At 37.9% G+C, this 27,402-nt stretch overlaps 1 protein-coding gene across 1 annotated transcript in view; it reads left to right on the plus strand.

The window, feature by feature from the left end:
• The window catches only part of LOC140159689 (solute carrier family 12 member 1-like), a 72,212-nt gene extending 46,486 nt beyond the window's left edge, over window positions 1-25,726 (plus strand). The window contains exons 10-25 of the mRNA XM_072183184.1: window positions 1,383-1,507; window positions 2,587-2,784; window positions 3,606-3,713; window positions 4,404-4,527; window positions 5,236-5,337; window positions 5,700-5,855; window positions 7,115-7,326; window positions 11,052-11,186; window positions 11,517-11,623; window positions 12,950-13,047; window positions 14,061-14,234; window positions 14,658-14,769; window positions 18,075-18,161; window positions 18,949-19,066; window positions 23,222-23,289; window positions 24,781-25,726. Coding sequence (XP_072039285.1) covers window positions 1,383-1,507; window positions 2,587-2,784; window positions 3,606-3,713; window positions 4,404-4,527; window positions 5,236-5,337; window positions 5,700-5,855; window positions 7,115-7,326; window positions 11,052-11,186; window positions 11,517-11,623; window positions 12,950-13,047; window positions 14,061-14,234; window positions 14,658-14,769; window positions 18,075-18,161; window positions 18,949-19,066; window positions 23,222-23,289; window positions 24,781-24,916 — 2,060 coding nt within the window. The 3' untranslated portion in view covers window positions 24,917-25,726. The remainder of the gene's footprint in view (window positions 1-1,382; window positions 1,508-2,586; window positions 2,785-3,605; window positions 3,714-4,403; window positions 4,528-5,235; window positions 5,338-5,699; window positions 5,856-7,114; window positions 7,327-11,051; window positions 11,187-11,516; window positions 11,624-12,949; window positions 13,048-14,060; window positions 14,235-14,657; window positions 14,770-18,074; window positions 18,162-18,948; window positions 19,067-23,221; window positions 23,290-24,780) is intronic.
• The last annotated feature ends 1,676 nt before the right edge of the window (window positions 25,727-27,402 follow it).

The following is a 27,402-nucleotide window of genomic DNA, read 5'->3' on the forward strand; positions in this document are numbered from 1 at the left end:
TTAGTGCTGCAGGTTTCTGGAATAGGGAGTAGACAAAAAGGCTGGTTTGTTTTGCACTAAATGTTATTACTATGAGTTCATCATTAACACCCTGTTGTTTTTGAGGTGATTTGACAATTTCATTATACAGTTCATCTAATTAGTTGTAGTTTTTAAACAAGTTTGTGTGCAGTGTTTAGCCAAATCAATGTGACTGTATTCATTCCATTTAGTGCCCAGTGCACTTAAATAAGTGGTGGGCACTTATTTTTTCCATTGTTTACATTCTATATCAAACTGCACCATAAATAGGCAATTCCAGTTGAAATCCATACACCCCCAATGGAAGATATAATCGTCCACACAGGGGGTTGTAGATTTCAGTTGTGGTTACCTGAAGCCTAATGATTGGGCAAGGGCATTTAATGGAACGAATATGGTACTAAAAACTTAGGCCAGACAAAACATGTTTGTTTCTTGTAGCAGGTCAAAAAGTCAAATGCGAAATGTGGTTTTTTATTTTCATTTTTTTTTTATAATCCATGTCTTCAAAAAGAAAAAAAACACCTCTGACACACAAAAAAAATTGTATTTCTTCATATTCAAGAATATTTATGATCCCCTTTCAACCTGCAGATTAAAAAAAATATGTGATGTTTTCTCCAGTAGTTTTTCATTGCGCTTGTTTGTTGTGTGATGTGTAAATGTTTACTCCAGTACTGTTTCATATTATGTTTTGCGATTTTTTTTTTCCGGTTTTGGGTTTTTTTTCTTTGTAAAAGAAAAAAAATTCTAATGCGCAAAATGTTCTTACTAAGAATTCATCATTAACACCCTGTTCTTTTTGAGGTGATTTGACAATTTCATTATACAGTTCATCTAATTAGTTATAGTTTTTAAACAAGTTTGTGTGCAGTGGTTAGCCAAATCAATGTTCATGACTATTAATTTCATTTAGTGCCCAGTGCACTTAAATAAGTTATTCATGGTGGACACTAATTTTTTCCCTTGTTTACATTAAATATCAAACTATACCATTAGGCAATTCCAGTTGAAATCCATACACCCCCTATGGAAGACATTACCTTAAATCGTCCAAACAGGGGGTTGTAGATTTCAAATATGAATGGGTGACTCCATTTAAAGACCATACCCCCTGCGTGGATGATTAAGGTAATGTCTTCCATAGGGGGTGTATGGATTTCAACTGAAATAGCCGAATGATATCATGACTGTGTTGCAATTTGATAAGTCACCAGATGGGCACTGAATAGGGCAAGGGCATTTAATGGAACGAATACTGTACTAAGAACTTGTAAGCTTTGCATTGACATTATAGTCTTCAAAAAACCCACCAAATCTAAATTGCAGAGAGATGATTGTTACAATATGTCTTATTACAGGACCAACTTTTGTTACAAACATTGGACCAGACTTCAGAGGAGAAACGTTTTTCTCGTGTTTTTCCATCTTCTTCCCAGCAGCAACTGGTATCTTAGCAGGAGCAAATATCTCAGGAGATTTAAAAGTAGGTAATTTCAAAAGAGATTACAGATTTTTTTTTTAAAGCGCAGTGATTTATAGTGCGCTATGCACAGGCACAACGCCTAGACGTTGATCCACAAGCCTCACCACAGTCAGAGTCAGACCTGTACTCAAGTGGGAAATGGTGTCCACTTTGTATTTGATATTGATTTTAGCTTGTATGGGTCAGGTGAAGATGTTAGTAATGAATCTTTCCATCGAGAGGAAGAATTTGATATGTATTTTGACCCGATTGGCGGATGTTGAAAAATTTGACCCCGTGCAAAAGGTTGTTGACCTTTGACTTGTTCGTATCTCCAAAATTAAACATTTCAGAGTAATGAAATGATTGACTTTTTTTGTCCTTGTATCAGGAGGAACATTTTGAGATACTTTTGAATTAATTTTGAGCATTTAAAAATTATACCATTACCCCTGTGACCCTCGGGGACCTTTTGGGCACATTTATATTGTTAATTTTCATTTTCTAACAAGTTCACTTGACCCATGTAAGCTAAAATCAGTATCAAATATAAAGTTGACACAATTTCCCAGTTGAGTACAGGTCTGAAACTGACTACTATCCAAAGAGAGCCAATTCAGAATGCTATGGTTAATCCACCTATTGGTTTGTCATGCATGGATACCAAACTATTATACCTATGGCAGTTACCTGCAAAAGCAAGATATCCATTGAAAATTTGTGTTTTTAAGCTTGAGCATTACTAAGATTTGCGCTCGTAACACTTAGCGCGCATTATCGGCACAATGCACTACTCACGCAATGCAAAGAAGCACAACTTCAAATCAAAGTTTATCATGCACATGGCGAAGTAATTTTGCCCTCTGTGAGTGACACACAAACGTGGCGGAGTCAGTACTCTTGGTTCTAATTTCTTTTGTTAATTCAAAGAAAATTCAAGTTTTGATACTATTTACTTTTGTATCAGAGTATCTGTATATTAATGAATATTAATGAGATAAGTTACATACGTTGTCAGTATTGTTGTAGGCCATAAATATTTTTGTAATAATGAATATTAATGTAATAATTTGCATATATTATCAATTTGCTTTATGCAGGATGCACAAGAAGCTATCCCCAAAGGTACTCTGTTAGCTATTGCCATAACATCAGCAGTGTATGCAGGGTTAGCTATTCTGATTGGAGCTTGTTTAACAAGAGAAACGACAGGGAGTCTTGATGATCTACTTGCTGGCAACTTAACTTCAGCATGCAAAGACGTAACATGTGAATATGGGCTTCTAAATGACTTTGGGGTAAGTTTATTTAACCCCATGGACTCTACTGCCTTTCTTACAGTGTCTCTAATTGGTTAATTACATTATATCATCATCGGAGTAGCCATTCAGAATGGAGCTTTTAGATCTCTTGGCAATTTTAAGCTTAATTCTCTTCAGCTCTACCAATTATTCTTACCACAGCTCTGATTGGCTCAATACATAGCTCTCTTTGTAACCAAACAAAAGAGGTTTAGAGGCTGATAATGCTCCTAGGATTTTTTTTTCTTGTAGATGCAAGTCTACAAATTAAATTTCTATTGGATTTTGATTTGAATTCTGAAATTTTTGAAGCACTCAAAATTCCTGATTTTGTGTTTTGGTATCCTGTAGGAGTGATGGAACGATCATGCTCCTTTAAATGAAGACCTGTGAATTATGCATATCCTTCAGACATCTTAATAACAGAATAGGCTTTTCCAATTCGGTGTTGTAGTGCATGTTAGTAACCATTGACTACTGCTCCAAGCTAATACATCTGCTGCAAATTATGATATGCCATAGGCTTTGTGTTGTGATCATTTCAATCAGTGGTTTGTAACAAAGAAAGCGTGAGCCAGTTGACCTAGCGACGGTCATATTCTAACGTGCACTACGCCAGCGAATTGAAATCCACCACCCCCATTGAATTAAAGACTTATTATTCTTTCACACAGGGAGTATGTATTTCAAATTGTGTTACCTGAATGGGTGATTCCATTTAAAGTCTACACCCCCTGTGTGGAAGATTAAGATAATGTCTTCCATACAGGGTGTATAGATTTCTACTGGACTAACCCAATATGTTGATATTGTTACAGGTTGCTGAGTTGATATCAGCGTATGGACCTATAGTATATGCAGGTATATTTGCTGCTACACTCTCATCTGCCTTGGCTAGTCTTGTTAGTGCTCCAAAAGTATTTCAGGTAAGTCGTGTGTAGAAAGTATAGAAAGAGGGATTTTAGAAAGCATTATTTTAACTGAATTAGCTCTGAAGCATGATTTTAACTGATTTAGCTCTGGTGTTTGTCTATGAATTCTTTACCTGGTCCTTAATTATAGGTAGGCTAGCAGAAAAAATACATTTTTTTACAAAAAATTGGAGATTTCAACTGCAAATTGCGAGAAAATGTGAGATTTATGCCCCAAAATTGACGGAAAAAAAAAATTAATTTAAAAAAAAGCCCTCTAATGACTCAATTTAGCCATTGCATTGCATGAGCAGACCTGATGCAGGAGGGGCCGGAAATACACAAATATTTCTTCATAAATCAGCTTAAAAGGTCAATATACTGAATGACTTGTGTAGTAAATAAAGAATATTACTTGTAATGTTGGTTGGATGTGCCAGAAAAGCACTAAAAAGCAAGATTAACGGCGAGAAATGCAAGATTGTGTTTTATCTCTGAGCTTAATTATAGGTTAATAAATTAGTATCTCTTGTTGAGTGTAAAATTGTACAAAATAATGCACACATACTGTGATGTTGATGCGTCTAATGCACAAGCCCCGTAAGAGGGAGTGCATTAGATGTATCAACATTTCATTACAAGATTGGTTTCTATGTTTAAAAATGTAACAACATTACTCTTGGTTTTTTTTCCTGATAAATCTAGGCACTGTGCAAGGATAAGATCTTCCCTAAAACAGAATTCTTTGCAAAAGGAGTTGGTCCTTCCGATGATCCAAAACGAGCCTTTGTGTTAGCGTTTGTTATTGCTGTAGCATTCATTGCAATTGGTAAGTAGACTACCATGTTCATGAATTAACCCTAACTGAACACAAGGTGTTTATGCTATCGGAAGGGAAAGAAGAAACGAAAAAGGAGAGAAGATGAAGAAAGAAGTCACTTGGCAACCCCGGGATTCGAACCTCGGACCCCTCGCATGCCACGCAGAAGATCCCCAGCATGTAGCCACACAGGTGACGTTGCCCCGGGTATATATGACTTAGGCTGATTGCGTCATCAAGTCACATGCAATGCGTGCACGAGCAGTGGTTTTCATAGTGAGATTCAGTGATATCTGGTTCAGTAAGGGTTAAAAACTTATTATGAGGGAGGGGGAAATGCATTCCAAAGTGGTTTATGTGCTACTTTCTTGAATAGTGATGTTTCTGTTGTTAACATAGTTCTTTTTGTACAATTCCAATAAAAATGAAGATGATAAACTCACATTTTAAGTGAGGATTCACCACTACATTAGTGGTTTCATCAGACTGGCAACCCATCACATCTGATTGTTTTCTTTGATTGGCAACAGGAACCGTCGTAAAGGGTGAAACATCACTACATTTTTCTTGGAATTGTACAAAAAGAAATTGGAATTGTAAAAAAAAAATGTTTTTTTCTAACCTTCCACATGAACTTGTTCAAATATTTATGTTTCTGCCATTTTTTCTCAGTTGCTTAATAGTGATCTAATTTGACTTTTGTTATCTATTTTTCAGGTGAGCTGAATGCCATTGCACCACTCATATCCAACTTCTTCCTGATGTCCTACGCACTCATCAACTTCTCTTGTTTCTCAGCGTCACTTGCAAAATCGCCAGGTAAAGCTATTTTGCAATGTTGGAAAGAGTAGGGTAGGGAGTGGTGGGATTGGGAATGTTTTTTTTTTATAATTTTTTTTTTTTTTTTTTTTTAATGTTTGAAAAAAGGTACACGCATCATAAAGTTGTACATCAAACCATATAAATATTACCCACTAGCTCACAAGATAAAGTAAATGATGCTTATGTGTAATTCATATATCAATGTACAAGGGGAATAAAAAATATTTTGAACATTAATGCACTGGAAACATAACATGCTATAAGGCAGATATGGCACAGAAAAAAGAAATGCCTTCTAACCTGTTGTCAAAACTCTTAAAATCCATTAATTTTCTTCCTTTTTTTCTCTCTGTCTTCAGGTTGGCGACCTGCCTTCAAATACTACAACATGTGGGTAGCTCTTGTGTCTGCTACAATGTGTGTTGGTGTTATGTTTCTAATCAATTGGTGGGCAGCCGTGGTTACCATAGCGCTTGTCACATCATTGTATATGTATGTCAAACATACTAAACCTGGTAAGTGTGTATGTCAAATATGCTAAACCTGGTAAGGTGGCAGCCTTGGTTACCATAGCGCTTGTCACATCATTGTATATGTATGTCAAACATACTAAACCTGGTAAGTGTGTATGTCAAATATGCTAAACCTGGTAAGGTGGCAGCCTTGGTTACCATAGCGCTTGTCACATCATTGTATATGTATGTCAAACATACTAAACCTGGTAAGTGTGTATGTCAAATATGCTAAACCTGGTAAGGTGGCAGCCTTGGTTACCATAGCGCTTGTCACATCATTGTATATGTATGTCAAACATACTAAACCTGGTAAGTGTGTATGTCAAATATGCTAAACCTGGTAAGGTGGCAGCCTTGGATACCATAGCGCTTGTCACATCATTGTATATGTATGTCAAACATACTAAACCTGGTAAGTGTGTATGTCAAATATGCTAAACCTGGTAAGGTGGCAGCCTTGGTTACCATAGCACTTGTCACATCATTGTATATGTATGTCAAACATACTAAACCTGGTAAGTGTGTATGTCAAATATGCTAAACCTGGTAAGGTGGCAGCCTTGGTTACCATAGCGCTTGTCACATCATTGTATATGTATGTCAAACATACTAAACCTGGTAAGTGTGTATGTCAAATATGCTAAACCTGGTAAGGTGGCAGCCTTGGATACCATAGCGCTTGTCACATCATTGTATATGTATGTCAAACATACTAAACCTGGTAAGTGTGTATGTCAAATATGCTAAACCTGGTAAGGTGGCAGCCTTGAATAATAACCCTCGTATATGTATGGCAGATATACTAAACCTGATAAGATAGATCTGGAAAAAAGTAATATGTAGAAATATTTGTCGGGAGAATTGTAGTTTCGCTACATTCAGATTATAGGGTAGTATCACTATTATGGATCCACCAGAATTGTGTGAGTGTTTTTGTGGGTTTTTTTGCAGATTAATTTCACAGTTTGAATAAGCAAAAAAAGTGGGCTATTTGTCTGTAGAAGTAGTGATGGAACAGGATTAATTACCATTGCAATGGGTTTGCACTATTTTTGAATGTATTGCCCATTCACTGCATTGTAATGCACATAGGTTATCAAAGAACATGGATAAAGGCCTGCATCGTAATTCTGTAGAATGTTCACATCATGCTGATCACTCGCACCTGTAAGATTGTAGTGTATTCAATCTATGATTGATGCTAAGGTATGACTAGAAGTGGTCAGCTATTATATACATCTGTTTTTTGTTTTTTGTAGAAATTAATTGGGGTTCATCAACTCAGGCCTACATCTACAAACAAGCTTTATCTGCAACACATAAGCTGAACAATATCCCAGCTCATGTGAAGACATTTAGACCTCAAGTGCTTGTGTTAAGTGGCTTACCAGAATGCAGACCAGCATTGGTTCATTTCTGCTCACATCTCACAAGGAGTGCCAGTTTACTGCTATGTGGAAATGTCATCATAGTAAGTGATGCCATCAGGCTAACATTACCTCTAATGCTGGTTTCATACTTTCCTGCCGCTTGCCGCTCTGAAGATGATTTTACTTCACTCCGCAGTCGCACCAGAAACGCTAGTGGTGACCAGTGGCAAGCCGATATATCGATCACTCCACCGCTTTGCCGCGGCGGCAGCACCGCTAGGAGTTGAATTTAAATCAACTCGGAGCGGTGCCGCTCTGACGTATGAGAACAAAATACGATTTTGGAGCGGTGCTGAGCGGCAAGAGTGGCTTTCAGAGTCATGCCGCTACCACTCAGAGGTGTGCCGCTCCGCTTGCAGAAAAGTACACTTCATCATGCGGCTAGCGGCAAAAAGTATGAAACCAGCATAATAACCCTAATCCTAATGCGAACTTTAACCTTAGGACATTCATCATCATCATATCGATTTATTTTCCATAATTAAAAAGCATACATGTCAAAATGTCAACAAACAAAGATTGGAGGATGTACTAAAAGCAGAAAAGCCTGATGATGCACATATATGCGGCATATGGGGATGCGCCAATCAAATGGGTAGTTGTGTTGGGATTATGTTATGGCTTTAGTTGGTTGACTTTGTGTGCAGACCAAAGATTACCGATTCAAAATGGCACCATGCGTAATGCTATGGTAAATCTACCGTCTTGGTTTGTCGCTCATGGAGGCCACTTATATCGGCAAGGGCCCAAAATTGAAAAATAATTTGAATACCTATTTGGAAGAAGGGCCAAACTCCCAATTTTATATCAAAAAATGAGTTAGACCCAGCAATTTATTGCCAGCAGACTGTTCTTCCTTGTGTGTTAAAGATAAGCCAAAATCGGCCACTCTCTAAATAGTCTTCCATGTGGTTCCACACCACCAAATAGAGTTCCTATTCATTTATGTGTTAAAAGGTATGGAGGAATTGGTCGTTTTCTCATTGTTAAACCTCCCTGGTTCATTCAAAACACCATTTTACCTATTGTTTATGATATTTTCTACCATAAAACCAACAAATATTGGGTAGGTAAGCGGCTTGATTTTTTTCGCAGTGACGCGTCGAAAACTACGTACATCCTGTCAATCTTACAGCACACTGATTCTATGTAGTGACGTCATCTGGCGAAGAAGAACAAAAAACGTGCCTCAAATTTCAGAATTGTGACAAATGTAATCTTTTTATACTTAGATAATAAGAAAACCATCCACAAAGTACAGCTATCACAAAAAAATAGGCACATCAGCCTTCTTTCTAACTTTTTTTTCCCATTAAATCAACCCTGGTGTGGTTCTCACAATAAAAACACTGATTTTTTTATCGGCCATTTACCTTGGTGGTGTGATTTGGTGGTGTGGACTCTACAGGTTCCACACCACCAAATAGAGTTCCTATTCATTTATGTGTTAAAAGGTATGGAGGAATTGGTCGTTTTCTCATTGTTAAACCTCCCTGGTTCATTCAAAACACCATTTTACCTATTGTTTATGATATTTTCTACCATAAAACCAACAAATATTGGGTAGGTAAGCGGCTTGATTTTTCGCAGTGACGCGTCGAAAACTACGTACATCCTGTCAATCTTACAGCACACTGATTCTATGTAGTGACGTCATCTGGCGAAGAAGAACAAAAAATGTGCCTCAAATTTCAGAATTGTGACAAATGTAATCTTTTTATACTTAGATAATAAGAAAACCATCCACAAAGTACAGCTATCACAAAAAATAGGCACATCAGCCTTCTTTCTAACTTTTTTTTACCATTAAATCAACCCTGGTGTGGTTCTCACAATAAAAACACTGATTTTTTTATCGGCCATTTACCTTGGTGGTGTGATTTGGTGGTGTGGACTCATGTACACTTAATCATGGATTTCCTGGAAGAAAGGCCAACATCCATGGAGTTGGGACCTTCTTCCCCAAATATTGGGTCACTGCAATAAACTTTCTTGTTAACATATCACATGCTTCTACTTGTGCAATTAATGGATAATTACCAAATTTCTGTAGCTATTTACAATGTATAACACATCTGCTTACCGTACTGACACTTGCAGTATCTTGCAGCTCGATTAAGACCTGTACCATTGCCATGGAAACATATATAAATTCAAATGTATGTAATACCGTATGTTCATGTATAAAGGTCCCTTGAAGATGAAAACATTCTGTCTATGAAACTTTTCCAAATATTAAGTTTTTTCTTCATATCTCAAAAACAGTTTTGATGGAGTTGGGCCCTTCTTCTTTTTTTATTATTCAAATTTTATTTTCCATATTTTTTCCACATCAGTCAATTTGAACTTACAATAATAAATATACATGTACATCACAATGACTTGACAACATACAAACACTATAAAGTAATAAATTGTGGATGGTCTTACAGATATTATTAAGTAAGATACAATCATGAACAGTTCATTTGTCAAAAATAGACTTCCATTTGTGCCCATGAATATTAAATTTCTTTTGTCCATGTCAATATTGTATATAAACCTTTCATGAAGGAAAAACATTTCTAAATCCTTGCCATAAACAAAAGAGGGCTTATACTGTTTCACACGATTTTTATAGATATTAAATTTCAAAACTAGCAGAATGTTGGGTCCGTCTTCCTCTCAGGTATTCATTTGTGTCTTTAGCTTGAGCATTTACATACGTTTTTGGCACATGTTAACTGTTTTTATATTGATGTGTTTATTTTTTTTTCAAATTCTTGATATTATCTTATTGTATTGTTGTATTGAAAGTATAGGGGGTGGGGTGGGAGAATAGACTTTGATATGTGAGTTTTGTTGGTGTGAGGACTCTGATTGTGGTATAATTCAGGATGTGTCCAGTGTCATGCTGAGTGGTGTGTGTGAGCAACTGTTGTGAGTGGTTATGTGCCCTTCCAATGTGCTGTAAGTGGATTGTGCTGTGCAAATGTTGTGTGCTTGTGAGTAGTCTGGGTTGGATTTCTTGGGGTGGATTATTAACTTGTTTTGCTTTCGTATGGTTTGTGCTATAGGGTTTGCTGCAATATTTTGTTTATTTATTTTGTTGTTCACTTGCATTTTGTCATAATTCTTTATTGTGTATATTATATATGTCTTTTAATGTAAACTTTGCTGTAATTTAGCCTGTGGGCTACAATGCATTGTTTTAATAAACCATAAATGAATGAATGATGTTACACGCAGAATGCAAACACCCTCTTAATTTGAATCAGAGTTTGTCAGGCGCATAGAGGCATATATCCGTGGTACATATTAAGTAGCCTCCATGAACGACACACAAACATGCCATAGTCAATGCTCTCTGATTCTACCTCTTGGTACAGACAGACATCCAATATTGACTCAAGTTTCATCCTTATAAGGGACCGTTCAATACTTACGCCAGGGGAGTGGGAGTTTTAAGGGGAATCTAAATATTTTTTGGGGTCTTGAGGGGGGAATCTGATTTTTTATTTGAACCATGAAGGGGGAATATTAAGATTTAAATGGAGAAAAAGGGGAAAATATGGGGGAATCCGAAAATTTTTAAGTGGACGCGAGGGGAAATGCGATTTTGTTGTTGTTGTCAAAACTCCCACTCCCCCGGTGTAAATATTGAACAGTCCCTAAGGTCACTTTCAGTCATTCTATCCGTCATGCAAAAATACAACAATTTGATTTCCCAAATTAGGATAAGAAAAAAGATATATTTCAAGTTTTTTTGCTCTCCATCTTTGTGTAGGGTGAAGCTCCTGATCATGCAGAACAAATACTCAGCAGTGCACAAGAAGATTGGCTGGCAACCCAGAAAATCAAAGCCTTCCCAGGGAGTGTTACAGCACCAACACTAAGAAAAGGAGTGCAATCCTTACTACAGGTAAGGAAACTCTTTGAATTTGGCCAGGGGGATGGGGGTAATTGATGTATATGTTTAATGCTTTGTGTCTGTGGAGTTTAACTGAATTAGGAGCACTGCACCTTGTTGGGACAGTGCTCTTTTGGGCTTTCAGTGCTTCTCGGCAGCTCAACGGTTTTGTTGGTTTTTTTTTCATTTTGTTGTTGATTGCCAGATGAATGAAATAAAATAATAATAAATAAATTGCACATTATGGCTTCAATGATTGCTTACATTATGCTGGATTTAAACATTATTAAAAAAATATTTGTAATTACTTTGTAGAAGAAAAAAATCTATTATATGTTTCAGCTTGGAGGAGTTGGTAAGATTCGGCCGAACACTGTAATAATGGGCTATAAGAACAATTGGCAAGAGGACTCGCATGAAGCGGTTGATGACTATGTGGGCATTATACAGTGAGTTTACTACCAAATATACTGAACATAAATTAAAACACTTGCAAATCTTTCTGCAATTTCATTGGTGCCTGTCCCTGATACATGGACAATTTAACAAAGCTGCACTTAAATGCATCCCAAGGCTGCTCAAACCAATCAGATTCACACGCTGACAATGGGATCGACCAATTCACCGTTTTGGTAAATCCCATAAGCTGTTGCGTATTTACCCCTGATGTGCACATCTATATTGCATAATTCATCAATGATAAAAGTGCGCAGTAAATATGTGTTCAGTGATGGCATGTCATCGGGGGTAAATATGCAAAGGCCTACAGGATTTACCAAAAAGGTGAATTCAAATTTGGACATAAGCTAGGATTTATATTCATTTACATAGTTACTATGTAAACATTTTATTAGCTCGTAATAGGGGGGACTCATAGCATCTTGGATTGATATAGAATGCGTACACACAGCTATGCGCAGCGCTTACGTGAACTGCACTTTACTTATTGCGTGACTGACTTGCGCTTTTGCTGTCATGGGCAGGCGTAAGTTCTGACTTTATTGACTCGCCCAGTAACAAAAAACGAATATTCTCGCCCATTTCAAGCTGATCATCATAGTATAAATAAAAACATATTGAAGATAAGCGTATTTCTATTGGGACCATTTACCATAAAAAATATGTATAAGAGGTTATTCTGCTCAATAGAAACTGACCTTTCCTTGAATATCGATGAGAGTTTAGCGGTAACATTTTCCTTTGTAAAGAAGGAAAATAGTGGCAGCATTTAGCGGAGAATGCTTGATCAATGCCGGTACTTGATTATTTACCAGTAAGCAATGCGCAATAGAAACAGCGAATAGTTTTAGCGATAAAATGCAAGGGGCTCGATAGAAACACGCTAAATGAGATGTATTGTAGGTGGACAGCACCAGAAAAAAATGTTTTTGTGTTTTATATGAGATGATTGAGGCTAAAAACTATACCTTTATTTTCTGAACCTGGCTAGGAGGTCAGAAGGAGTGGTGTTCAATTAAATTTGGTTAAATAGAAATATGAAGCTATCTCACTCTAAATGTATTGTGACTGGGGCTGCCAATGATATCTGAGTTAAAACTAGATTTCTGAGTTACCTGGTAACACCAGATTCTTATAGCCCACAGAAAATGAGTTACTATAAGCAGTAGATTTAAAAAAATTTAATTTAAAAGTATTTTAAATTGAGTATTGTTTCCTTGAGTTTTGGTATGAGATAATGAGTCTATGTTCCTCTCATTACCTGCAGGATGATAAATGATGATGTAAATTATGAACTCAAAATACTTGTATTTCAGCGACACCTTTGACATAGAGTATGGTCTATGTATTCTACGTATTGCTGAGCGATTTGATGTTTCAAGTGCCTTATCTTCTGGATCACAACCTGATAAAGGTATGGTGTCAAAATGGACTCCATGCACCCCCTATGGAAGATGTGATCTTAATCTCCCACACAGGGGATGTAGATCCTAAGTATAGTCACCTATTTAGGTAACCCCATTTGAAATTCACACTCCCTGTGTGAAAGATTAAAGTCATGTTATTTATCCATTTATCATGTCTTCCATTAGGGGTATATGGATTTCCAATGGAATAGCCTAATCATATTTGATAATATCAAAGAAATTCGACCCAAAGAGAAAGGAATCCTGTTATGCTATGGTAAATCTACCATATTTGTTTTGTCATGCATGGAGACCACAATAATGTACCTGGGTGCTGCCTCCTGAATCCCAACTGGGGTATTGCCCCTGAGCCCCACATGGGACCCTAAGGCAGGCTTCTGAACCCCAACTGGGGTATTGCCCCTGAGTCCCACATGGGACCCTAAGGCAAGCTCATGAACCCCAACTGGGGTATTGCCCCTGAGCCCCACATGGAATCCTAAGGAAGGCTCCTGAATCCCATCTGGGGTATTGCCCCTGAGCCCCACAAGGGACCCTAAGGCAAGCTCATGAACCCCAACTGGTGTATTGCCCCTGAGCCCCACATGGAATCCTAAGGCAGGCTCCTGAACCCCAACTGGGGTATTGCCCCTGAGTCCCGCATGGGACCCTAAGGCTGCCTCCTGGACCCCAACTGGTGTATTGCCCCTGAGCCCCACAAGGACCCTAAGGCAAGCTCCTGAATGAACCACATCCATTAGTCGCTCCACTTGCTTTGCTCTATTGGGTGTTCCTCGTTCAGAGTTCCCAATATTTGCTAATAAAACTTTTTTGTTATATAGGTATCCATGTCTTTTTCCTGTTGACTTAAATTTTTAAATTTTTGTTGTTATGAGAGATGTTCTTTGTATAGCCTTTCACTATTAAAGTACCTCGTGAGGTTTTTCTGTCCAAGCATGTGCTTTAAATTGCTAAAAATAATTAAAAACACTATATATTTCTTTGTTTTTGCTCATTTCAGATGAACCAGGAAAAAATGCGCCTGATGTACAAGATCCAGTCAAGCCTTTAATGGGGGACAGTACCAAAGTACTGCGAAACATGCAAATTGACAATGTCATTAAGTCTATGAGTAAATTCCAATCTAAGATGCCTAAAGGAACTATTGATGTATGGTGGCTGCAAGATGATGGCGGTAAGACACAAAAACATGTATTGACATGCATACTCTTCCCATCCCACATCCCCCCTCCTGGAACTGCCAAGCGGGACATACAACGACACACAACACACAGTTTACATGCCTTATCAACTAACTGGCAGTTTTTTGAACAAATTCTTAATTTTTATCATCTTCAGACACACAGCATCATAGCCAATTAAATTCCAACTAGAGTCATCCATGATTGTCGGAGGTCCTCGGTTGGAGGGAATATAATCCTTGATTGCTTGTAAAAACAAACGCATGCATGTATGCACACACACACCTACAGGCAAGCGAGGACTGATTAACTTGGATCTAGCTAACACACACACATTCCCCGCACACCCCTATTGCACACATACACATGCATAACAGTTTGTAATAATCTTGTATTCATCTCTTCTTTGTCGTCAGGTTTAACGCTTCTGGTCCCTCATCTTCTGACCCATAAATCCATCTGGGAAAAATGCCAACTGAGAGTGTTTGCAGGTGGTTCTCAAGATGATCTAGGAAGGGAGAAAGTAGAGTAAGTTTCTATTTGACATAATGAGGGAAATGTTGGGTCTTCATGTACCATTAACAAGCCTTGTATGGTATCCTCTTTGTTCACGTATCATGCTGAATCACCATTAAGTAATTGCTATTCTGCCCTCTTGGCTCTCTACTGTGTGGCGCTCTGCTGTGTGATCCCGCCAGGGGGTTGACAGTGAAACACGGATTCGCCAAATTTGCACGCTACGGTATGCTGTACAGAAGTTGCAGAGAACCACAAAATTTGACACACGTATGGGGGCCGCCATGGGGTGCTAACAGCGCGCCGGGGTGCTAACGAGTGCGTCCGTTAGCACCCCCGCTACCATGGCTACGCGTACAGTTACACGTTCCCAACTGTCAATCATCGGGGGTCAATAACCTCGAGCTTGACAACGATGATCTAAATAGACTATTGTCAAGTCTTACGTGTAGGCGTGTTTGAAACAGTATTTTCTTGTATATGAAGAGCTTATTTCCAAACCGTGTTAAGTCCACAAGATTCACTTTGAAGAAAATCAGGAATTTTCTTTATGGCAATGAAAAAAAGGTCGATTTCTATAAAATTACAGTGAAGTGAAGGTGACATAATATAGGACCATAAAAACATGTTAAGTTAAAATCTAGAGACTTTTGATTTTTTTTAATGAATTAATTTGTTTTAAAAATAGCATGGACTTAACACGTTTTGACACAAAACGCAATTTCTGGCATGGACTTAACACATTTTGACACAAAACATAGTATCTGTAACACAGAACTAACCATATTTTTCTCAAACTAGTCTTAAAAGATAACACATTTATTAAAAACATACAAAATGTGATTCTCTCTACTATAAAACACAAGTTTGCCACAAAACACCTTGTATCTCGAACCCCCTCCTCCCGCCCATTTTTACCACAATTTGACGTTTAAAATAGTTCAAAATTCAAAACTTAGTTGAATTGCATTTCTCAGAATTGAATAAACTGACAATAAGTGATGACCTGAAATATCCACTTGTTTTATCACATTATCACAATTTCCCCCTCCCCCATGCTGCCACCCTAATCTCATATTGACAGTCGTAAGCTTTTAAGTCTTTAAGTCCTAAGTTTTTTTTATAACTTTAACTTTAAAATTATACCTTGAATTTAGTAGCACATTTTGATAATCATACAAAATAATAATATCAAAAACTAACTCGACCACCATCCTCTAACATTAATCACAACCTCTCCCTCTCCCCCTTCCTACCCTGTTCATGTCTTTCTGGAGGTATCTATCAAATATTTAAGAAATCCCATAGAAACTAGGCCTACTAATATAAAACAAAAACAAAAAACAACAACAAAACTTTTTATGTAGACCAAATTCAGGTATACTAGTCTCAGGACCAAACAAGAACGGAGACGCAAAGCAAGGCAGTGTTCAACTATTGGAAGCCCTATGCCGTGCTACTTGCCTACAAGCTGCCCACAAGGGCAGTGTTCGTGGACTTAACACAGTTTGCTACCAAACTGGATTGGACTTAACATGTTTTGGAAAAAATCGATACTTTGTGTGTCAATATTTCGAACTTGACTTTTTTGTTGAAAAAACACACACATTGCTGGATAGCCCTAGTTACTCACTACCCATTTTCATCAAAATCTCAATTTTGAAGGTGGGTGGACTTAACACGGTTTGGAAATAAACTCTTCATATCTTGGCCAGGATAGCGGGATTGTTGGTCGATTGGATGTAATCAATAAAAATTTGTTCATGGATGCGCTAAAAATATCATTAAAGTATTTAAAATAGCTGTTCAACATTTGAAAAAAATGCACTGTAGCAGGCTTGAAAAGGTCTAACCGTGGATGCAGCCAGCCGCCAGGGCCGGATTTACCTTTTTTTGGGCCCTGGGCCAGGCCAAAATTTGGAGGCCCCAAACGCATCGTGTAGAAGGCATTATGCACTAAAGTGGCCAAGTTTTGAGATTCTACTAGGATGTTTGCACGCGAAGCAGGAAATAAATGTCAATTTTAGACTGTTTTAGTCCAAATTGAAGGTGAATGTTGATATATCACAGGCCAGTGCGTGCGAAGCGCGCAAAATTTGGGGGCCTTGGGCCCGGGCCCATCTTGCCCTATGGTAAATCCGGCCCTGCCAGCCGCGATTTTACGGGTCATTTTCATTACTTCAAAGGCAAAGCAAGGTAATGGCAGCTTCCATAGTTGTATTACTTTTTATATAGAGTGACACTTCCCAATCTATATTTATTCCCTGATCCCGCCCTTTAATTCAAGAGAATTCATACATTACATGAATTAAACATAGTCACACATCCCTATTGGGCTATTCCATTTAAAATCCACACTATTCTCTGTGGAAGATTTTGGACATATCTGCCACAGGGGGTATGAATTTCAAATGGAATGAGCATATTAAGGTGCTCCATTTGAATTTATACACCCTCTGAGAAAGATTCAACCTGAATCGTCCCCTGAGGGAGGGTGAGCTTCAAGTGGAGCTGCTAATATGTTAATTCCGTCATACTCCCCCTATGGAAGATATTTCCAAAATCTTCCACAGGGGTAGTGTGAATTTTAAATGGAATAGCCTATTGTGCTTAACTGATAATATAATGAAACGATATGCAATACATTCACCCCTGAGGCTGAGTTCACATAGAAGTATACGGTATTCGCTATACGAAATATGCTCATTCGATCAGGCTGAGTTCATATAGATTACCCATTTTCTTCGTCTTATCAAATGCTTGTAACCTTACTTCTTGACGTCACATTGCATTCAATGAGGTGTCATAATGTGCAGAATTAGATAGTGCATCTATTAAAAAAATGAATTTACCCACATATGGTTTAGGTTTTTAAAATTAGGACGGTATACGCTGCACTAAAATCGAACACGCACGATTCCCACTATACTATATGTACGCAGGTATACGGCCTTTTCGAATAGCTCTTATGTGACCCGGTACTATGAAATTACCTTGCTCGATTTAAGCTATACGCGTACACCTGCAAAAGCGTGCATCGATACCAAAAGTATACTTCTATGCGATCGTAGCCTTATGTGACCCGGTACTATGAAATTGCTTTGTTTCGATTTAAGCTATACGCGTGCACCTGCAAAACGTGCAACAGATAACCGAATAGTATACTTCTATGTGATCGTAGCCTTATGTGACCCGGTACTATGAAATTGCTTTGCTCGATTTAAGCTATACGCGTGCACCTGCAAAACGTGCACCGTATACCCGAATAGTATACTTCTATGTGATCGCAGCCTGATGCTGATATTTTCTTATCCCAGATTAGCACAGATGTTGTCCAAGTTTCGTATTCCCACCGACGAAGTAGAAATCTTAGAAGACCTGAACAAGAAACCGCAGAGTGATACGTAAGTACATTGAACTCATTCAATTTTGCAATCTCATACAAACATTCATTTAAAGTTATGGACTTAAATTATTTTCTCGGGCTTGCATCGTCAATTTCCGCTCCTCGCATATATTATTTATGTCTCACATTGTCTTACACCCTGCTAGTGTTTTCCATATCGCGTATCGTGGCCAAAAACAAATTGCGATATCGGCTGTATCTCAATTTTGTTTGAGCTTCCTCTAAGTTTCAAAACAACTTGAGCACAGAAAACTTGACCTTCTAAAAGCGCTCAATTTTGAGACTATCGCAATGAAATTACTTACGGTAGGACATAAAACTATGCTTTACACAAATTTTATTTCAGATTCTAACAAATTTACTTGGATATACTGTCAAATAAGTTCAGTTTTGCTTTGAAACATGCAATCCCACCATATGTATGTAAGTCGCCATGTTGAATTTATCACTTTCGGGTCGTGCGATGCATTTCTGGGAAATAATTTCAGTCGCCATATTGAATGCTATACATCGTAGGCACATCGTTGAAAGCTTTAAAAATATTGCATCGCCCCCATGGCTACCACCTCCTTCATTATTTAGCTAATATTTATTGTCAAATCAGTGCAGAATAGGTTAGTTTTATGGAAATTAGAATTGATTTTCATAGGATTCAATGATTTCATATTGCTTGTCATTCATGAAATGCACATAGCGTACAGGATATGAACCTGTTTTTATCGCCTAATTGGTGAAGTTTAATTGTATATTATTAATCTAATATTATGCTGTTATACATTTTATAGAATGAGGCAATTTGAAGAATTACTAGAACCATGGAAACTTGATACAGAGAATGGAGAAACGCATGAGAAATTCCCATGGAAAGTGACACCAGAAGAAATTGAATTAAATAAGGAGAAGGTACGTGTAAAGGGGCACTTCATGATCTACAGCAGTGGCGTAGCGCCATAGGGGCACGGGGGGGGCATGTGCCCCCAATCGATCTCAGATTTTTAAAAATCCCATAGAAAAATGGCCGAAAAATGGTTTGTGCCCCCAATCAGAACCGGTGCCCCCCCCCCATCATGGTTGGTGCCCTCCCAATATGATGACCCACACTACGCCACTGATCTACAGCCTCATTTCCCTCTTTCAAAATTTTTTTTTTATTTCATTCAAACTACATAATATCTCATCTTAGCCCTGAATGCATACATACCCACCCGAAAACCAATAAAACACACCAGTCTAAATAATTCTTGTTTTGTTCATTAAAGTTACACATGTTTTAATCATGGTATAGGTGCGGCCACACACGCAAGCTATCTCGCGCTCTACCTCATAATAATATCTACTATACAATACAATACAATTATTATAATTATTCTTATTATTAACATTATCATTGACATTGACATTGTTGAAATTCTGGCGCATAAACTGTTAAATAATGCACTCACTTTAACAAATCCTTTTGCCTGACATAATTGCTGCAAGTGCGCGTATTAAAAAATTAATAAATGAATTAAACAAATCGTGAATTTTTGATATTCAAAATATTAAATACTTTCCACTTTCCACTGCTGATTCATATTCAAACGAAAACCGTCATGGTTTTTGATCATTTCGTGATCGAATAACTGCGATTCAACGCATATCAACTGACACTGAAGTGGAACTGTCCAAGGACATAAAACACGAAACTGGTTATATTAACCACGAGTTTATCATGAAGATAATGACCTTAATCTACCATTAGCTACACAATTAAATAATAACTTTATCACATAAACATTGGAAATCAATAAATGGCTGACTTTGTGATCCGAGAGTGCCCTTTTGACAAATATATAAACTTAGAAGTATAGGCACGAGAAAAATGATTGAAGAGAACAATATAAGCTGAAATTGGTGGAATGAAATATTCAGATTTTCAATCATCAAAAGATACGAATGATAATGGCATCATAATACATGCAATGAAACCAATGGCAAAACCCAAAAGACCTTGGGATAGGCGAAAACAGAGAGAAAACCTGACCAAATCAGGGAAAATACTCTGAAATTCCTATCCGCCCCGATGGCGACCAAGCGGTAACAGAACGACAAAATTTTTTAGAATGCTCCAAGGTCAATCACTAATTTAGAAAAATCAATATTTTTGACAATAACGAGCGAACAAGAGCAAAATCTATCACATAATCTAATAATAGTACAAATTATGAACTGCATGATATACATGTATATATATAGGACCCCGGGAAAAAATGAATCGTGTGGCGTGGTGACCGCGAATGACTGATACACCCAAATTACCCCAACTCAAAAACTTCTCGCATCACTACCCCATTTGCATAACACTAACTGATCGATCTCACACTTGCGAAGAGATAACAATTCCTTCTAAACACGTAGAACGAAGTGAATTTATCAATCTCATCTTAGCCCGAATGCATACATACCCACCCGAAAACCAATAAAACACACCAGTCTAAATAATTCTTGTTTTGTTCATTAAAGTTACACATGTTTTAATCATGGTATAGGTGCGGCCACACACGCAAGCTATCTCGCGAGCAAAAAAGTTCGGAAAGGGGTGTTAAAACGGGATAGACTTACAAAAATTCGCCAATTTACGCCTAAAATTTAACAATCATGAAATATGACACTTAAAGCTTCATCGCGCGTGACACAGATAATTTACTTGACATTGAGTCCTTAATGTACATGTCCTTAGATATCGAAGATTTCCATCCTCCTTGCCTAGTAATACATCTTTCGTTTACCGAACCCGTAGAGGCGGCTTCGGTGGCTCCCCCTGCTCTTAAACTATGAGTACCCAGAGTGGTAGGATCGCTGACGTAAGGAGATAAACCAGCTAAGATCAACTCTCTCGCAGTAGTATATGAAATCGCTTTTGATGTGGGTTTCAAACCTTGACTTTTTGAACGACGAAATCCGCAAACTACCGGATGCGACGCCTTATCAGCGATTCCCAACATTTCGATAAAACACTCCGCCATAGCAACTGGGCAAGTAGGATTGCCTGATCTGGCGATGAAAACTGAATGCCCTTGCCTTAATTGGTCATTTTTCCTCTTTGGTATAAATATAGACATATGATCGGATAAAAATGTAATATCACATACACGTAAAGATATAATCTCTTCACATCTTAGCATGCTGGCAAAAGACACGAGACATATAAATAGTAAACGAAGATCAAACAATGAGGCATTCAAATCGCCTTTATCAGCTACCAATTTTGCTAGAACCTCAGAAGATATAGGCTCTTTTGGTGATTTACATTTTGCAAGCTGACGCCTACTTCCTTCTACGATCAATTTAACAAAATTATCATCTGTGGGAGATGGTACACCTGCCAAATTGTGTGCCCACCTTATACTGTAAACAGCCGTATCAATTGGAGCTACAGAAGATGCCGAAGCCTTAAAATGCTCAATATATAGAGCTAACTCAGTAGCTTTGACGGGAAAAACTTGCAGATTAAACTGAAGTGCAAAAGACTTCCACCGCTTCCAGCCTCCGCGATATTTGTCCGTAGTAGACCCGGCTTTTGAAGCCAACGCAGTGTCTTGAAGAGACGAAATTAAACCAGAGAGATATTCGTTGTTGCTAATGTTAGTATCAGATGAAAACTCACTCCAAACTCCACTGTCTAGTACATCTTCTGCCAAAACTTCTTTAGCCTTTTGAAATTTGCCTGCATCGATGCTTATATGGTTGCCTCTTCTAGTTTCTCCTTCACTTGTTCATTGTGCTGATACTGATGCTGGCACCCCTGTTTCTTAAACTGTACAGGATTCAGTCTAGCTTTTTTCACAACTGAAGTCAATTGGAATGCCGACTCTTCTGTGATCTCCCTCTTTAATTTGGATAGTTTGTTATCAAGGATAGCCGATATCTGATTGATATCCAAGTTCCCAGTTGGGGGAAGTGGGACACCAGCACTGCCTTGGTCCGAAATAGAGCTATCTTCTTCCATTGAAGAAATATTGAAAGCGTTTATATCAAAATTCAAACGGAAAATGTATGGAGAACCGAATGAATGAAATGAATCGTGTGGCGTGGTGACCGCGAATGACTGATACACCCAAATTACCCCAACACAAAAACTTCTCGCATCACTACCCCATTTGCATAACACTAACTGATCAATCTCACACTTACGAAGAGATAACAATTCCCTTCTAAACACATAACGAAGTGAATTTATCAGTTTCAAATGCAATGTCTAAATGAACTGAAATTTTGTAAGTGAGCTTTTTTCATGGATATCTATAATTGAATCATACCATAAATTGAGGTGTTTTTTTTTTTCATTTCACTTCATTTTATTTGCCAGCTAGCATTTAAAAATGTGCATATTACACATTCAAAAGTACTACATGTACATAAAAAACAAAAACAAAAAAACCAACATTCAGATATTAAAAAAAACCCATTTATAACTACAGTAACAGCATGTGGGAATTGAGCAGCCTGGAGTGTTGGACAGATAGCACAAACTCCCAGGAGGGTGGGTGGAACTGCAGCAAAACAAAGCAACAAAAGAGGACTAAAAACAATAGAACCCTGGCAGGGAAACCCAAATAGTGACAAAGAGTCACTTTCAAAGTGGCTAACTGTATGGCTCTCGAACAACAATCAAACAGTAAAAAACTGGAGAAATCCAAAAGCTCCACAAACGAAAAATGTGTGCCTTAAGCTCAAGTGTTACAGAGGTTTGTGTATTTTGCACTTTGCATGGAAAAACAGTGGCACGATCGACGGGAATTACATAAATAAACATAATTTTTCAGCAGGTTTGCCGTCGCAAATAATAAAGGAGACAAGCAGAAAAAGTGATCCCACCCGGAAATGGAACCCAGGACCTCGGGTTCGTAATTAGCACAACCAGGTTCATGCTGGAGGTACACTATGTTGTCCTCCGTAAATAAACATGGCGGAGTCATGACCCTTTGGGTTTATTCTTTTTGGTATTTATTCATATCGTATGTAGTGTCATTGATCTTACATTAATGATCTTACTTTTTGATTTGATTTCTATCACAGACAAGGCGACATCTACGTGTTTGGGATCTTCTGCATCATCATTCAGAAAGTGCCAATCTTATTGTTATGTAAGTAGTAGCATTGGTTAATGCATCCGTTTAATTAAACTTGAGAGTATTATTTGTCAAATTAATCTGTAATTGGATTTAGATTTGCAACTCACTTTGCTTAGTTACGTTTGATACCATCGGACGCCACCAGTCTTCTGATTAATGGTGGTGAGAAAATGTAATAAAGTGAGTTATAAATCTACAATCCCTCACAAAATTGTTGAACAATTTGACCCCTTTCCCTGTTCCCATGTTGCAACCTGTTGATTCCCCCTCGAGATTGGTGGGGAAGGGGGAGGGTTGTAGTGATAGGACTGCACACCAAGGAAAGCTCAATTTTAGAATGTCAAATTTGGTGCAAAACAGTCTTACTTTTACCAGGGTCCTTGAAAGTCCTTGAATTTGAAAACCTTTGTCCTTGAAAGTCCTGGAAATTTGCACAAGGTCCTTGAAAGTCCTTGAAAATTGGAATTTTACCTAAAGAATAATTTTGACCAAATTTAGGGAGTGGAGAGGAGCTGTTACTTTTGTTAATACGTGCCGCATGGAGAGCCGAATCATGATTTTTGTGTTGTGGTAAGTCCTTGAAAATCATGCTTTTGGACCTTGAAAGTCCTTGAAAAATCCTTGAATTTTAAAGGCTTCAAGGTGCAGGAACCCTGTTTTACACAAGTGCTCCAACTACTTTTAACTCTGATTGTAGTTCCAGTTTCAGATTAATTTCAAAACTGTTTTAAACTACTGGATAAATAAGCATCTTCTATCTATATAAACTTGAGAATAAAGAATAAGAACATCATTAGTGATATAATGATGTATATTCATACGTAGCGGTAAACGTAAATAGGAAGCAATTTTAGACTTCTACGCTACTCAATTTTAGTACACTCACCGGAGCGCTTTCACCGGGTCAACCGGCGTCTTCAGCGGATGTTATTGCTCTGAAGATTTGTTGTTGCTAGTGATGTTGTTGGAACACCTCCGATGACGTCATAGATGTAGCAACAACAAATCTTCAGAGCAATAACATCCGCTGAAGATTTGTTGTTGCTAGTGATGTTGTTGGAACACCTCCGATGACGTCATAGATGTAGCAACAACAAATCTTCAGAGCAATAACATCCGCTGAAGATGCGGTTGACCCGCTGAAAGCGCTCCGGTGAGTGTACTAAAATTGAGTAGCGTAGAAGTCTAAAATTGCTTCCTATCATTAGTGATGTAGATTCAGATGTTGAGCATATATTTAATTTTGGATGTTGTTAAATAATTTTAATTATTTAAAAATAACACACAACACGCCAACCAGTATCATCAGCGGTAAACAGAAGATCGTAACAACAACAATAGTGTTGAGAAAGAAGTCTGCTAGAATTTGAAACGTCCACAGTGAGTACTGATTTATTGGACTAAAAATATGAAATCTCTTCATTTATGTTTCAACAACAGTCCTGATGAAAATGTTCAGTAAGGATTGCATAATGTTTAATTCTATACTCCATCTTGTTTCAGCACACTACCAATGCCTCGTGTCGGCACTGTGTCACCTTACATGTACATGTGTTGGTTAGAGATGTTATCTAAGGATCTACCTCCTATGATGCTAATGAGAGGCAACCAAACCAGTGTGCTTACCTATTACTCATAATCTACCTACAACACCACACCACCTGTGAACAATGTTGGGATTGAAAAGCAGGCAGTGTTTCTAGGTATTACCTTCATGTAAGCATACACAGTTAGCCTAGTATCAAGACAGAGATTATGCAGCTTTTTGCAATTAAGCTGTGTAAACCCTCAATGAAGTCTTGATAATAGGCTAATTTTGTGTATGCCTACATGAAGAAAGAGTCATGTTTCTACTGTGTTGATGACTTTACGACACCACACCACTAACAAACAAGTGCTGGAGAAAATGAGTCGGGAAGTTAAGATGGTACGCCCGTCACCACCCATTACGTGGACCTACATACACCACTATGGTATATGATTGGCATACATCATGTGCTAAACTATAAGGCCATCGCCACCCATTGGAATGCATGGACCTACATACTCCATCGTGGTATATAATTGGCATTACATCATATGTCACATCATACCTCCCTCGGATCAGAAGTACAAGCCAGTTATATCACACATGGTCTGATGTATTATTTGTCCTGGCTTAAAATTTCATGTGTGAATTGACTCAGCCTAAAAGGCGTACATCTGTAACGTTTTCTAAATTTTGGGTTTTAACCCAAGAAGGTCACAAACTTTTGAAAGGATCGTTATTATTATGTAAGATCCATTTATTATTGTGTAAGATCCATTTTAAAACTCTGCATCCTGTACCAATGTTAACGAGAAGCAAATATCTTTGTTGGTATGAGATGCAAAAATATCAAAAAAGATATGAAGAGTTCTTATGAGAAATGCGATATATTCATCAACGGTGGACTGACATCTTACTGTATGCAGTGTTGCCAAAACTTTTCAGCGTCAAGGCGTGGCGCATTGACTCGCCAGGCCGCGGTAAAGGAATCTCAAGTAGCCCAATTTTTAAGCTTCCAAAAAGCCCAATACCGGATATTTGGGCGGATTTCCCTAATTTAGAGCAAAAACACCCAATTGGGCGGAAAAGCACTTGACTTTGAAACTTCCGGTACTTACTGGGAAGTTACTGACCGATCAATAAATGGTCACAAAACCCATTGTAATTTCAATTTGGAGCTTCAAAGACTCAAAACCTTTATAAATCGGCTAAATTGAAAGGAAAATACATCAAATTAGTGCATGCCTGAGACTGGCAAAAGTAGCCCAATTTTAGACAAGTAGCGGCATGCTTTTTTGAGTAGCGGGAAGTGATCGCCAAGTAGCCCAATTGTGCGCCTAAGGCGCGGCGTTGGCATCACTGACTGTATGCAGTAAGATACCTGTATGATCAATATCGTATTTTTATTCTCGGCGAGTCAGTGATGTCAGTACATCAAGGCAGCTGTATCCATGTGGCGTCTTAGAACAAGTGCACATGTACACCATCTCTTTGTGCGAATGCCTACAATTTGAAGCTGTGCCCAACGCAATATGCGCACTAACTTCACTGACCTGGCAGGGTAATAATACTATATGTGACGTGTCATGTCAAAAGGAGACACTTTTGGGCAGGATCGTAAATGGAGAAATAGCCCAAAAATCTGCCCGGGGTGATTTTTTTCACAATTTGCGTTTGTTGCGAATTTGTGATGTTATTAATGTTTAAAATGTTGTCTGATAGTTTCAGACCGGAATATAACTGGCATCTTGTATTTTTTGAGACAATTTTCAAGGTAATTCTTACTCTCAACATTGTCAATAATATTTTTAAAGGCCGATATCTCAATATCCAATTTTATAATACCATAACTTAAGAACTCAATATCTTTGCTTAGGAATGTCCGATTTCATTGGGGAAAACGGCGTTGTGGAGCAAAATATCTGTATATTTAAGATATGTTAAAACCTCAAAATTGATAACCTGCCCAAATGTGTCTCATTTTGACATGACACGTCACATATAGTCTATAGAGGAAGACATTATAAGGATGGGGAATGCAAATGTTATGAAAGCTCATTACTTATTCCAAGAAAATATGATATGAAGACTTCAGATAGGAAAGGCGATGTTGACTGCTCAGTGCCAGAAGTGGGTAAGTGCAATAGCTGCCCTGTGAACAATTTGCACACAGTATATTGTACTACCCATGACAGCTACACATGGCAGCTATTGTACTTACCCACTTCTGGAACTGAGCAGTTGATGTATCCAAAGGCTGATGCTGATACTATTCTATGCAATGAGATACCGTCATTATCATTAGGTCAAATAAAACAAGTTTATATTGCCCTCTCCAGACCGATCCCAATTGTGAAAGTTTTTACTGTACAAAAGAATACCTATCCAAATGTTTTGATTTGTGAGATTTTAATTTAATCTGAAGTTAATTTTTAACTTGTTAATATTCATTGATTCATATACATAAATTGACACTTCTTCACGACTCAAAACATTAGTTTAAAGAGGATGCCCCGCCAGAGCAGTTCTGCTGGTGCTGGGGTAAACCAAACCTGCCTAGTTATCAAATTAATCAGTAACAAGGTTATCTCTGAATA

Source organism: Amphiura filiformis, chromosome 8 (assembly GCF_039555335.1).
Source record: "Amphiura filiformis chromosome 8, Afil_fr2py, whole genome shotgun sequence".
Lineage (NCBI taxonomy): Eukaryota > Metazoa > Echinodermata > Ophiuroidea > Amphilepidida > Amphiuridae > Amphiura > Amphiura filiformis.